At 41.8% G+C, this 14,161-nt stretch overlaps 1 protein-coding gene across 4 annotated transcripts; it reads left to right on the top strand.

Annotated features, from left to right (window-relative positions):
- The first annotated feature begins 237 nt into the window (after positions 1-237).
- Positions 238-12,727, top strand: NOLC1 (nucleolar and coiled-body phosphoprotein 1). Of its 4 annotated transcripts, XM_031955745.1 has the most exons (15): positions 285-434; positions 1,973-2,028; positions 2,122-2,252; positions 2,394-2,524; positions 2,753-2,984; positions 3,624-3,757; positions 3,840-3,972; positions 8,333-8,439; positions 8,470-8,620; positions 8,729-8,842; positions 9,009-9,137; positions 9,241-9,759; positions 10,095-10,207; positions 10,323-10,418; positions 10,511-12,727. In XM_031955745.1, exons 1-15 carry the CDS (start codon positions 315-317, stop codon positions 10,667-10,669), a joined length of 2,325 nt encoding a protein of 774 aa, XP_031811605.1. In that variant the 5' UTR covers positions 285-314; the 3' UTR covers positions 10,670-12,727. The 4 variants fall into 4 exon arrangements, with proteins under 4 accessions (XP_003755490.2, XP_031811605.1, XP_023352113.2 ...); XM_003755442.4 differs by having other exon boundaries at positions 238-434; positions 8,333-8,620; XM_023496345.2 differs by having other exon boundaries at positions 8,333-8,620; positions 10,098-10,207.
- Positions 12,728-14,161: the final 1,434 nt, after the last annotated feature.

Genomic DNA, 14,161 nt, shown 5'->3' on the forward strand with positions numbered 1-14,161 from the left:
CTTTCCCGCCAATGCGGCAGGAAGGGGGCGGAGCGATGACGCCACCGCCTCGCCTTTACCAACGAGACCAGACCAGCGGCGTACGCTGAGTGGCTTTTCTCATAGCCGTGATATCTGGTTGGGAACGGCGGCTGACGAGGAAAAGGTAAAGGAGGGCTTCTCGGAGGGGGCGGGAGGGCCGGAGTCCCCGCCTCTTCCGGCGCCGGGGCCGTGACGCAACACCCGGTTCCCTTCAGCTTCACCGTTCCGGAATGAGCTCATTCCGCGCGACGCGCATCCCTCAGTCGCGCTAGTGACGCTTCCGGACCTAGAGGATGGCGGAGCAAGAGGGCTTACGCGTGGTTCCTAGCGACTTGTTCCCTCTCGTGCTCGGTTTCCTGCGCGACAACCAGTTTCCGGAGGCGGCGAGCAAGTTCGCTAAGGCTACGGGAACTGTGAGTGCCCACGTGCGCGAGCAACGGGACCGATTTATGCCCTGGCGACCAAGAGAGAGGAAAGCACGTGTTTGCTCCTGGGCCTAGGAGAAGGGGTCCCGGGTGGGCCCGGGGAAAGTGGGCTGCTTCCGCAAGGGGGCTTGGGGGCCCTCACTTTGGAACGGGGCGGTCTTTTCCCGGTCTCGTGGTTACGGAGACCCCGCCTGGTAAACGGAGGCAGGGCTGTCGGACTGGTAAACGGGTGTCCTGATTCTGTGGACGCGGTGGGGAGAGGGGAGCCACCTGATAGCCGTTGGCTAGATTTGAAGTTAATTGGGCCACACCCGAGAAGCGCTGGTTAAAACTAGCTAGATCTGAGAGGGAAACCTAACGGGGCCGTTCCTGCCAGAATTGTGCTTACGGTTTTATCAGTTACACCTTTTGCACCTGCCCCCTCTCCAGGTCCCCTGCAGCCAGTTACGGCTCTTACCACTTAGCACGTCCGTCTCTTGGAAGTCGGAGGCTGTTGCACTTTCGTCTTTGGGTCCTCGGCATCTGTCTTGTTTGGCACGTAGGGTGTAATAAATACGTTGGCTGATTTTTGTGGGCCTTCGTGCCAGGAGTCTTCCTTCCACTTAGTATTTGCGTCATCTTTTCAAAGCACTTAAAGCATAGGACTCTACCAAAGACCCATGGATGCATTCTCTGCCCTCCACCGCTTCTGCAACAAGAAGAATGCTTTTTGTTTGTTTGTTTGTTTGTTTTTGTTTCAGTGGAGCAGGCTTAAAGTTTTCACGAAATGTTATTAGTTGCTTTTGATTTGCAAGCCCAAAATTTAGAATGGGAGAAAGAATGCTGATTTTTGAGTTGAATCAACATAGGAGTCACCCAGCTTTTCTAAACTTTAGTTTCTTCTATTACAAAAAACAGTACTTCTACTTACCACCTCATAAGGTTGTAGGAAAAGTACTTTGTTATCTTTAGAGTACAATATGATTGGGAGTTGTTATTCTAAGATCCAGCTAAATTGGACTCCATCCCCTCCCCACCCCCCTTCTCCTACTGTTTCCCGTTCCTCTGACTTTTAATCAGACTTTCTCTTCAAGGTTTAAGTCAGGTGCCACTCTGCAATGAAGCAAACCTTCCTTATGGTTCCCCCTTTCCCCATTTCTTCCTTAGAGTCAGTTAATTCAAGCACGAAATATAAAAGTTGTTATAATTTTTCCAGCACCTTTCTCTCTTTCCTCTCACATTATTCCTTGTGTCAAAATGCGTAAGTTCCTTATTTACAAAGCAGTCTGTGTCCTCTTTGGTGTTGTTTTCCTAGCAGCTTTACTATGGTAGATGCTTAATAAGAGTTTTGTGATTTGAATTTATCTAAATGAAAACAGTAGTATCTTATCAGACTTGCAGATGTTATGGAAAACTATCCAAAACATTGGGATCACAAAATTCTAATTGTAACAGTAGACTAGTTTAGTCAAATATAATTTTGTGAGTATGATTGCAAAAAATCTAACATTTTAGGGATTCAACTCTATCTCTTTCTGCCTTTTCAGGCCCAACAGGACCCCAACGCCACTTCCCTTTTGGATATCTATAGTTTCTGGCTCAAGTAAGTTCCTCTTGCCCCCTTTAATTATTTCTTCCATCGTGGGTCATAGGCCAGTCCTTCTCAAAGTTCATTTTATTTTTTTTTTCCATTCAGTAGGTCTTCCAAAACTCAAAAGCGGAAATTGGAGGCTAACGGACCAGTGGCAAAAAAGGCTAAGAAATCCACTGTTTCTGGTGACAGCAGTCATAAAGGAGAGGCCAAACAATCTCCAACCAAGAAACTAGGTGAGGGATGATTTTAGAAGGGAGGAGTGTTCTTCCTAAATAGTGGTTTCTGGCTAAAGTATATGAAGGTTCTTCTCTCTCACTTGGGAATACTCAGCTTGTCCAGAAGACTAATTCCTCGCCAATTCATGTTCTTCTCAGCCAACAAGCCACCTGGTACATCTCAGTCTGGGAAGACATCCATTCCTGTCAAAGCAGCAGAGAGTAGTAGTAGCAGTGAGGACTCCAGTGAGGAAGAAGAAGAAAGCAAAAACCAGAAGAAGTCTGCCCAGGTTAGATTCTGTGGGTTTCACCAGAGGAGTTGAGGACAGGAATCTTTCTCTACTGTAAGACTTGGTACAAAGATGCCATTAGAAAAGAAAGCTTCCTAAACTTGTTGAACTTTACTGAACTTATTCTGGGTGTCGTCAGGGTGGGAACAGGATTCATATTGCTCTGTTAGAGATGTCCTTGTCTGGATACCCTGATGTGCTTTGCTGAATACTTGTTTCTCCTGACAGAAGGAAGCCAAGCCCCCAGCCAAGGCCGCCAAACCTGCCCTCAAGACAGCTCAGCCTAAGAAAGCTGAAAGCTCCAGCTCTGACTCTGACTCCGACTCTGATTCTGACTCCGACTCCAGCTCAGAAGATGAAGCCACCAAGAAACAGAAACTTAAGACTCCAGTCAAGACCCCAGTCAAGACCCCTGTCAAAGCCACAGCTAAGACTCCAGTTAAGACCACAGCTAAGCCAGGTACTTTTCTTCAAGTGAGTTTTTCTTTAGGAAAGGAACTTGGTCATTTTGTGATCTGGGGTTTTAGAATTGTCTCTCCCACAAACATAACATATATGCTCACCTTTCTTCTAAGATAGGCAGTCACTTGGCTGTCACCAGGGGTTCATTTGAAGGTAGTATGTAATTATTGAATAGAAAAATTCTTGTATTATTTCTCTTACACCTGAAATGAAGGATGGCAGGAGTGCATACCAAAAACTTTGACCAATCTTTAATTAGAATGATTACATATGTATTTGAATAATTTTATTTTTTTAATTATAGCCTTTTATTTACGAGTCATATGTATGGGTAATTTTATAGCATTGACAATTGCCAAACCTTTTGTTCCAATTTTCCCCCTCCTTCCCTCCATCCTGGCACACAATGGCAGGTTGACCAATACATGTTAAGTATGTTAAAGTATGTATTTGAATGATTCTTAAAACACTTAGCACACAAAACTGTAGGGATAGTGACATTTCTGTTCTTTCTGTTTGGGGGTTGGAACAGAATTACACTAAGAAAACAATCTTTGCTGGGGAAATGTTTGTTTAATATCTAGAATGGGATCTTGTACATAGTAGGCATTTAATAGGTGAACCATTTTCTCTTCAGGCACGACTCCCCAAGTTGCCTCAAAATTAGCCAATGGCAAAGCTGGTAAAAGCAGCAGCAGCAGCAGCAGTACTAGCAGCAGTAGCAGCAGCAGCGACTCAGATGAAGAGACGGCTGAGGCTCCACCCAAAAAGGTTGAAAATTCTTTACCTTGGCTGGGGGGGAGGGGAAATCCCCATTTTAAGCATTGATATTGATTGGTATGTTATCACTAAGGCTGTCTTGAAGAAGGCAACTCCGTCCAAAACCCCTGTGAAAGCCGCCTCACAGAGTTCTAGCAGTGATGATTCCTCCAGTGAGGAAGAAGAGGAACAGAAACAGAAGAAAAAACCCATCAAGGCCCAGCAGGGTGAGTGAAATTAAGGAGGAGGCTGGTTTCCTGGTCTCTCTTGTTCTGTTGGTGCACCTCTGGCAGTTCTTATACCCACCCTGCCCACCCCACCCCCAGAGCAGGGTCAGGGTCAGAACTTCTGAGTCCTATCTCTGTCTCAACCTGAAGATGGATACACTTTATCTTTTTCTGGTTAACTAGTAGAGACTGTTTTGGGACTTTGCTACAGAGGCATAAAGTCACATTTCCCATCTGCCAGTCTTGAATAAGCCTTTTCCCTGTCCTTGGGTGCAGTTCCTTTGGACTGACTTTGGACTGTTTTCCTCCCTAAAGAAGAAAAAATGGTCAGTTCACTCCTGGTCTGGCTGGTGAAATGTAATACTTGAATGTTAGAATAGCACATGCTAAGATATGTGCTTTGGTTTTGGAATTAGTTATTATTTTTTAAAAGTTGCATGGAAACATTAAATTACCAGGACCCTCAACTATAGATAGGATCACTATAAATCTGCAGCTAGAAGAAATTTATATCATGACAGTCTGAACCTATTTTCTTATCTGTAGCATGATGATGTTAATATTTGAACCTGCCTACTTTACAAAAAATTTGATAGGAAAGTACCATTTATTAAATACGTCATTAAAGCATTATGGATACAAAGAAAAGCCCCAGTCTCAGATATTTACTACTGTAATAAGAGAGACAAGTGTATGGAAGATAAATGCAGAGTAGATGAATGATAACCTCAGAGGGCAAAACTTTAGCAATGAGAGAACTAGAAAAGGCTTCCCGCATAAAATAGGATGAATTGAGTCTTGAAGGACACCAGTAAAACAATAGAGAAGTGGAGATAAGGGAACATGGCATTTGAAGCACAGTGGACAGATGGTACGGAGGCATAGAGCAGCAAGAAGCCAGAGCAGTTGGATTACAGAATTTGTAGAGGGGAGGAAAGTGGAAAAAGAACTTGAAAGAAAGCATGAGGCCATAAAAAACTCTAAATGTTAGGAAGGAATTTACATTTGATCCTGAAGATAATAGGGAGTCACCAAATTTTACTGAGTAAGGGAAGCAGTGATACGGGTACTCCTTCCCATAGGAAAAATCACTTAATATAACTAAATGGGGGATGGATTGGAGTAGGGAGACACGTGAGGTAGGAAAACCAATTAAAAGGTTCTTGCAGTGGCAGAGTGAGGAGTGAGCAGATGAAGATGGTGTTTGTATGAGTGTCCAGAAAAGTTAGGTATGTGAGTGATGTTGAAAAAGGAGACATGAAAACATTTGCTGACTGAGGGGATCTGTGGAAAAAGTGGCAGTTGGGAGTCCATGAGGCCAAGTTTGTAAGCCTGTGTGACTTAGATGGTGGTTTCTGTGGAAGAATTGGGATGAAGTTAGAACTTTTTTGAGGGAAAGAAAATGGGTTCTATTTTATACATATTAAGTTGGAAGTGTATGTGACATACAGAATAAGACCTGGATCAAAACTCAGTTGGTGAGCTAAGAAAAAAAGTAAGTCTGGATATAGAGCCCTGGGAATCAACATAGACATGGTGATTCAACCTTTGGAAATAAATGGAGACCTATAATCCAAGTGTGAGAGGAGTTGAGATACACTGAACTACCATGATGGTTGTGGTAGAAGAGAGATGTAATGAGGATAGAATTAATTTACTTGACAAGTGATTGAATGAAAGAAAAGATAATTCCTATATTACTGGGGCTATAGTGTTCTAAACAAAAATTGGGACTTTTAGGGGAAAGAAAGGATTGGAAAGATTATGATTTCTGTTTTCTGTGTGTTGAAATTGAGATGCCAGTGATGATTTAGGTGGTTATTGTTCTAGGATTTACAGTGAGGAAAATTAAGACTATAGATTAGGATTCAGAACCAAGCTTTTCAGGATATTCACAGTGTATCAGAAGATGAGGGATGAAAACTGAAAAAAATATATATATATGTGTGTGTGTGTGTGTGTGTGTGTGTATGTATGTGTGTGTATATATGTATTTATAGATCTTTGAATCTGAGGTTACCTTATTGAACACCTTTTCCAGAACAAATAGGTGAAGTGGATCTTTCTCAGTACAGTTTTAAGTTTTACTTTTTCTTTCTTTCTTTCTTTCTTTTTTTTTTTTTTTTTGCTGAGGCAATTAGGGTTAGTGACTTGCTCAGGGTCACACAACAAGGAAGTGTTAAGTATCTGAGGCTAGATTTGAATTTGGGTCCTCCTGACTTGAGGGCTGGTGCTTTATCCACTGTCATTGAGCTGCTCCAGTTTTACTGTGAGTAGAGAGAAATGAGAAAAGATTTTAGGATTCAAGGACAAAATTTTCCTTACACGTATAGTTGAGCCCAGAATCTTAATGTCCTAGTGCTACTACTATACTTATGCTTAGTCTGGAGGAGGTGAAATTACAGTAGGGTTTTTAAAAAAAAAATCCAATTAATTAATCAGGTTTAATACTTAATTTTTCCAAATACATGTAAAGATAGTTTTCAATATTCATTTTTGTGAGATTTTGTGTTCCAAATTTTTCTCCCTCCTCAAGATAGCAAGTAATCTGATATAGATTAAATATGGGCAATTCTTTTAAACATATTTCCATATTTGTCATGTTATACAAGAAAAATCAGACCAAAAGAGGAAAAAAGAAAGAAAAAACAAACAAAAAAGGTGGAAATACTGTGCTTTGATCCATATTTGGTGTGGATAATTCTCTGGACATTTTCTATTTCAAGTATATTAGAATTGCCTTGAATCATCTCATTATTGTTGAGAAGAGCTAAGTTCATCACAGTTGATCATCTCATAATCTTATTGTTACTGTGGATAATTTTTTTTTGTTGTTGTTTCTGCTCACTTCACTCAACGTAAGTTCATCTAAATATCTAAATTTGTATTTCCTTAATCAATAGTGATTTAGAGTATTTTTTTATATGATAGATAATGGTTTTAATTTCTTCTGAAAATTGCCTATATCCTTTGACTATCAATTGGAGAATGATTTGTATTATAAATTTTGAGTCAGTTCTCTGTATATTTTAGAAATTAGGCTTTTATCTGGAACACTTGCTATAAAATTTTTCCCCCCCAGCTTTCAGCTTCCCTTCTAATCATGGCTGCATTTGGTTTTGTTTGTGCAAAAACTTTTCAGTTTGATGTAATCAAAATGATCTATTTTGTGTTCCATAATGTTCTCTAGTTCTTCTTCGGCCATAAATTCCTTCCTTCTTCCCAGATCTGACAGGTAGACTATCCCTTGCTCTCCTAATTTGTTTATAGTAATACCCTTTATGTCTAAATCATACTCATTTTGACTTTATCTTGGTAGATAATGGTCAGTGCCCAGTTTCTGTCATACTGTTTTCCAATTTTCCAGCAATTTTTGTCAAATAGTGAGTTCTTATAATAGAACCTAGAGTCTTTGCTTATCAAACATTAGTTTATTGTAGTCGTTGACGATTGTATTTTGTGCCTCTAATTTATTCACTACTATTTTTTAGCCAGTACCAAATGGTTTTGATGACCATTGCTTTATAATATAGTTTTCAGTATGGGAATAGTTAGGCCATCTTCCTTTGCATTTTTCGTTTCATTAATTCCTTTGATCTTCTTGACATTTTATTCTTTCACATGAATTTTGGTTTCTTTTTTTTTTAAGCTCTATAAAGTAATTTTTTGGCAGTTTAATTGGCATGGCACTGAATAAGTAGATTATTATTAGTTCAGCCTACTTATGGGCACTTAATATTCTTCTAGTTGTTTAGATCTAACTTTATTTGTTTTGTATTTGTAATTGTATTCATATAGTTTTGACTTTGCCAAATAGACTCCCAAATAATTTTTATTGTCTGCAGTTATTTTAAATGGAATTTCTCTTTCTATCTTTTGCTGCTGGGCTTTCTTGATAACATAGAAATGCTGATGATTCATGTGGGTTTATTTTATATCCTTCAACTTTACTAAAGTTGTTAATTTTTTCTTGTTAGTGTTTTACTTGATTCTTTGGATTCTCTAAATATATACCATCATGTCATCTGCAAAGATTGATAGTTTTGTTTCCTCATTACTACCTATTCCTTCGATTCCTTTTTCTCATTGCTAAAACTAACATTTCTAGCACAACATTGAATAGCAGAGTTAATAATAATGGGCAACTTTGTTTCATGTGATCTTATTAGGAATGCTTCTAGCTTATCCCCATTACGTATAATGCTTGCTGATGGTTTTAAATAGATGATATTTATTACTTTAAGAAAAACTTCAGGAAATTTTTAAAAGAGAAGAAAAATCATTGGCTAGCAAGAGAATGAGACAATGGCACTTTAGCTAGTGATCTCTTTCTCTTAATTCCTTGTGTCCCTCTAAGCAGGTCCATACAGTTCCGTCCCCCCACCCCCTTGCACCCAGTCAAAGAAGGTGGGAGTGGACCAACCTTCCAAGAAGAAGGTGGGAGAGGACCAAACTCCCAAGAAGAAGGTGGCAGGGGACCAGCCCCCCAAGAAGAAGGTGGCAGGGGACCAGCCCCCCAAGAAGAAGGTGGCAGGGGACCAGCCCCCCAAGAAGAAAGTGGCAGGGGACCAACTTCCCAAGAAGAAGGAGGAAAGCAGTGACTCTTCTGATAGCAGCGAGGATAGCAGTGAGGAGGAAACAGCCACAGGTGTGTACATAGGTTTGGACAGGGGCTCAATTTTTGATTGAGGGACAAAAGGTAGTGGGTGAGAAGCCAGGAACGGACCAGGAAATAAGATACCTTTATTCTTTTCAGCTAAAGCAGGAGGGGTCAAAGCTGTCACACCTAAGCCTGCATCAGCCAAGGCTGCAGCAGTCAAGACTGCGACAAACAAGACTACAAAGGAATCCAGTTCAGACAGTGACTCAGGTGTTCTGTTTGTGTCTGTTTGTTCATTTTATCTTTGTCTGTCTTCCCTTATTGAAGAAGTTTGGTGGGAAGGGAGATCAGATCAGAGCCAAAATAGAGCAGAGGGGCAAGAGTTGTTTCCTTGGCAGGAATTGTGGGCCCATTCTAATCTACAGATTCCCTACAGATTCTAGCTCAGAGGAGGAAGAGAAGAAACCTTCCCAGAAAGCAGCCCCTAAACCTGCTGTTGCTGTTAAGGTGACTCCCAAGCCAGCTGTGACTACAAAAGCTGCTGAAAGCTCTTCGGACAGCTCAGGTATGGAGGGGGAAATTGGGGAGTTAGGAGCAGTGGGAAAAGGGAAAATCTGCTGTGTGGTTATGACCTGGGGATGTCTGCTCACTACTCCCTTTCTGTGCAGACTCTGACAGCTCTGAGGATGAAGCATCAGCTAGACCAGCCGTGGGCACAAAACCGGGCACAAAACCGGCCACCAATCAGAAGCCTTTGCCCAGGAAAGCAGATAGCAGTTCTAGTGAAGAGGAAAGCAGTTCTAGTGAGGAAGAGAAGCAGACAGGGACAAAGACTACAGCAGCTGGCTCCAAAGCCAAGGTGGGGGCCAAGGCAGCTCCATCTCCAGCACCCAAAGCAGCCACCCAGGACAGCAGTTCAGACTCAGACAGCTCTAGCAGTGAAGAGGAGGAACCATCGAGCAATGTGACTAAGTCCAAGGGGGCCACTGCTGCTGTTCCTAAACCTGCCTTGGCCAAAAAATCGAAGGCCGAGAGTAGTTCATCTTCTGACAGCTCCAGTGAAGAGGAAGAAAAACCAAAACTTAAAAAGAGCCCAGGCTTGGTGGCCAATGGGTCTTGCCCTCCAGTACCTCAGAATGGGAAGAATTGTGCACGCAAGGAGGAAGAGGAGGAAGCAGCCAAGCCAGGTCTTTGTCAGGATGTGGGGAGGTCCTGAGAGGGGCCATCTGGGGGCAGCTAGGTGGTGTAGGGGGGATAGAGCACCTGTCCTGGAGTCAGGGGGACCTGTGCTCAAATCTGGCCTCACACACTAACACTCTGAGCAAAGCACTTAACCCTGATTGCCTCAAAAAAAGGGGGGGGGAGAGAAATAACTCAAAAAGGGGGGGGGGGAGAAATAACGAAAGAGGGGCCATCTATATATCCTCAGTACCTCAGTGTCTAGGACAGCGCTAGGGAAGTTGGAATAGAATTGAACTCTCAAGGCTTTTTCTTGATGAATATTTCTAATTTGTGTACCCAGAAGGCTCTGGGAAGAAAAGGAAAAAGGATGCTAACCCTAACCAAGAGGACACTCCTCCTAAGGTGAAGAAACAAAAGCCTCAGACCCCAAACACGGTTCCCAAAACAAAGAAGGTAAGTGACCAATGGGTGCTAGAGGATCCTATCTCCTGGGGATCTAGAATATTTCTGGACCAATTCAGGATACCTTCTTGGTCTCTTTTCCCTATACTCCAATTCTCTTTTTCAGGGAGAGAAAAAAAGGGCATCCTCCCCTTTCCGGAGAGTTAAGTCAGAGGAAGTTGAGGTCGACTCTCGGGTGGCTGACAACTCCTTTGATGCCAAGGTAAGGAAGGAGTGGTGGTACTGTCCTAGCAGAGAGTAGTAATTACCCTTTTCTAGCCCTTCTGTTGGTGATGACTTCTTTCCTTTCCTTAGCGAGGTGCAGCTGGAGATTGGGGAGAGAAAGCCAATGAGGTCCTGAAGTTCACCAAAGGCAAGTCCTTTCGACATGAGAAGACCAAGAAGAAGAGGGGCAGCTACCGGGGTGGGGCCATCTCCACCGAAGTCAACTCTGTTAAATTTGAAAGTGATTGAGTTCAAAGATCTTGACTCTGGAGCCCAGGGCCGAGTGCCCAGTTCTGTTTGTGGGACTGGGTAGCTGGAGCTGGTGACTATCTCCTCCTGCTTTAGCCACTTGGCTATGGACAGATTTTTTTAAAATGAGGATCCTTTGGGAAATTGGGTGGGTGGTGGGGCAGGAAAGTAAGCTAAAGGAAGCATTCTTCTGGAAGTAATGTTTCTTGGTAGTTGTTCCCTCAATCCTCTGAAAACCAAATACAGCTCGACCTCACTTGTGAAGTCCCTGAAAGGTTGTATGTGAAGCAAAAATTTGTAATTTTATATTGAGTCAGTATTTTCCTATTAACTAACATTATAACTTGCCAGAGATGCACTCCCATATGTAACATTTTAACCCCATAGGCTTTGGTAAAACACATATTTGAGAACCTTAATGTTTTCGACTATCAGTTTTAGGGACAACCTATTTCAGGAGAAGCTCACCTCCAAGTTGACTACAGGGTGGTGAGTTTTTCCCAAAAACCTCTTTGTAAAACCATCAACAATAATCCAAGAAGCATTAGTGATCTGCAACTGTACCACCAAAATCATAGAGTTTTGAAAACTTGGGACTTTTGAAATAATACCCATCTCAAATAAGAAGCTACCTGTCAGTTCTTTGTGTTGGTAATCCCATGCGAGCTTCTTGGAAAGCCAACAAATGGGCAGCTGACAGTGACACTCCTGGGTATGCTTATTTCATTAATCATTTTAACCATCTCCATTTCATCTTCCATTTAGAGCTGGGAGTGACCTCAGAAGTCTGGTCCAACCCTCTGCCTCTCCTCTTATAGGAGAGGGGATGGAGGCTCACAGAGCCAAAGGTCACCTGGATCATAAATGTAGAGCCAGTAACTGGACATAGGTCCTCTTACTCCAAATCCACTGTACTATTCTACCTCCCATTTCTTCAAACGTTCAGCCAAACTCCTTGATCCAGAGTCCTGCAGATGTACTCCTTTGAACATAGTTTGGTTGATGGTTTGCTTGTGGTTTGATGAATTTCAAGGACCACTTTTCTTCATCCTGGAATGTTGTTAGAGCATTGTTGGAGAGAATCAGCATGTAGGTTGGAGGCACCAGTATGTCTTGATGATAATCTTGATGTCATGCGGTGTCCTCTTAATATCACTTTGATCAAATGTTCAGTGTGGTCCAGTGATTTTTGGTATCCCAAGACTATTCACCTTAGTCTTAGAGTTGCATAGCCTTCTAATTATAGTCAAATCTTTAAAAAATCACCTTAATTTCATTCAGAGAAGAAATTATATAACTGTTTGCTAAAGAGAAGGCATAAGACTTTTGGAATCATTGTTTTAAGAAAGTAAAATTGTGTAGGTTTTTGGGGGGGTGGGAATGGGAAAGAAAACATTTTTAGTAGATTTCATAATTGTCTTCAGTAGAATTTAGATCTTTGCAGTGAAGTGACTTTAAGTATGTGCTAGTTGTGGTGTGGGAGGTAGTTATCATTGAAGTTCATTCTGTAGTTGGTTCAATTGATGTTGGTGGAAATAGGGAGCAGTTCATCAGAATATTATTTTTGTTGCCCCAGAGTTGTCTGTGATAATCCAATACTTGATCTTTGCCTTTGAGTAGATAATAATTATTTGTAATTAGCACCCTAATTATGTATATACATCTAGCATTTGCTAAAGTATGTTTGAAAACTACTCTAATGAGCTAAACTGCCCTTTCTGTCTTACTGTCACTGTTTTCTGAGTTTTTTTTTTCCATAGTTAATGGTCTATCTGGACTGTACTTAATGTGTTAATTGCAAATGATTCTTATCTCCTCAATAAAATAAGGTATTCTAAGTTAATGATTCACACCCCCATTTTTTTTGAGGCTAATGGGAAAAAACAAAAAACTTTAGAGTTAATTGTAACCAGTAATGTCGTTCATACCAGAAACCCAAGTATTGACTTGATTGTTATATTTCAAACATTGATTTAGTGAGACATTTTTATGTTCTGAGAACTCTTCCCTGTTGAAATTATTGTACACTTCTAATTCATAAAATAGTCCTAGTTAGAACTTGGTGCCCTGGAAATTCTGTTGTGTTTCTAGCAGGCAGGGCAGGGGAAGAGACCTGCCCAAGGTCACAGGGAGAGCTAATCTAGAGCTCTTTTGCTGTTGGCAAATCTAGTGAAGGCTCGGCTGCCCACGGATGTCAGGGGGAAAGGGGAGTAGCCAGTGGGGTCTGGGGACCAGCCTGAGGGGTCAAGATATCTTTCCCCCCTCACCCAAAGGTAGGTTTCCCAGATGGCCTGTGATTCAGTGGGTGACACTGCTGCTCATGGACCAGGAAGTATTTTAAGTAAGCTAGAAAGTAGAATTCACATACTCTGAGGGCTTTTCCCTACCTTCTTAGTAAGAAGCATCCCTTTATGCTTGTTTTCACATGGTTAGATTTATGGCTGACTTCAGTGATGAATGGGAGTGTACCAGTGTACTTTTAGACATGTCCTTAAACTCCAGGGGCAGGTCGGTGCCTCTGTACCTGGAAGGCAGTGGAACGTAAGTTTCTCACAGTTTACAAGATGGTGTATCAGCATTTCTAAAACTGTAGGCTCTAAATCTTGAGAGCCCCTGAAAAAGTCTCCTGAGCCCATGTTGATTACACCCTACTCCTGCGTAAATTTATTTATTTTTGTCTTATTGACAGGCAGGTACTTGGACTTCTCAGAGAAGAAAATTTCTGTTAATGAATGTGGTAGCAGCCCTTTCTCTTCCTATTACAACTTTATTCTTTTGCTCTCCTACCTTAAGAGAATTCATTTTCACAGTCATAGGTTGAAGTGATGAAGATTATGTAGTTTATTTTTTTAAAGAAGAATTTCTAGTGTTTAGCTCTCTCCCATTCCCTAGCGGCCCCCCCCCCCCCAATTAAGGTGAAGTCTAATCAGACTCTGGCTTGACTCATGATTTGGTTTTCAGTCAGAGTCTGGAAATCCAAGTGTAATCTTGGCCAAGACTGTCGCCTCTCCCTGCCCCTTGATGTCTGGAGCATCTCTGGAAGTTGATGGGCTGGAGTCTACTAAGTAGAGGGGAGAACCTATGTAGCAAGAGGAAAAGTAGGAGTGGGGGTGAGCAGCTCCCTTCTGCATGCTTCTGCTGAACACTGCAGGGAGCAGGGAATGGGTTTCGTCCCCAGAGATCTGCCCTGTCTGAGAGGGAGAAGATAATATCAAAAATCTAATGGAAAAAATACAACTCATGGCAGCAACAAAATCATGTAATCTCAGGCCAACTAATCCAGCCCCAATAGGCACCCAAATATGCATTTGTCTCTCTATTGACAATGCTTGGCACATAACGGTCATTGATGACAATAAGACAAGATAGCAAAACTTGGGTGTGGCCAACACAATTCTTAGTGAGAAAATGTATCTCAACATTTTTTATCAATAAAAGAGGGAAGTAGATAAAAAGATTTAGGCATACAAATAATAAACTAGAAAACCAACA

The sequence above is a fragment of the Sarcophilus harrisii genome, chromosome 2 (genome assembly GCF_902635505.1).
Source record: "Sarcophilus harrisii chromosome 2, mSarHar1.11, whole genome shotgun sequence".
Taxonomy (NCBI): Eukaryota; Metazoa; Chordata; class Mammalia; order Dasyuromorphia; family Dasyuridae; genus Sarcophilus; species Sarcophilus harrisii.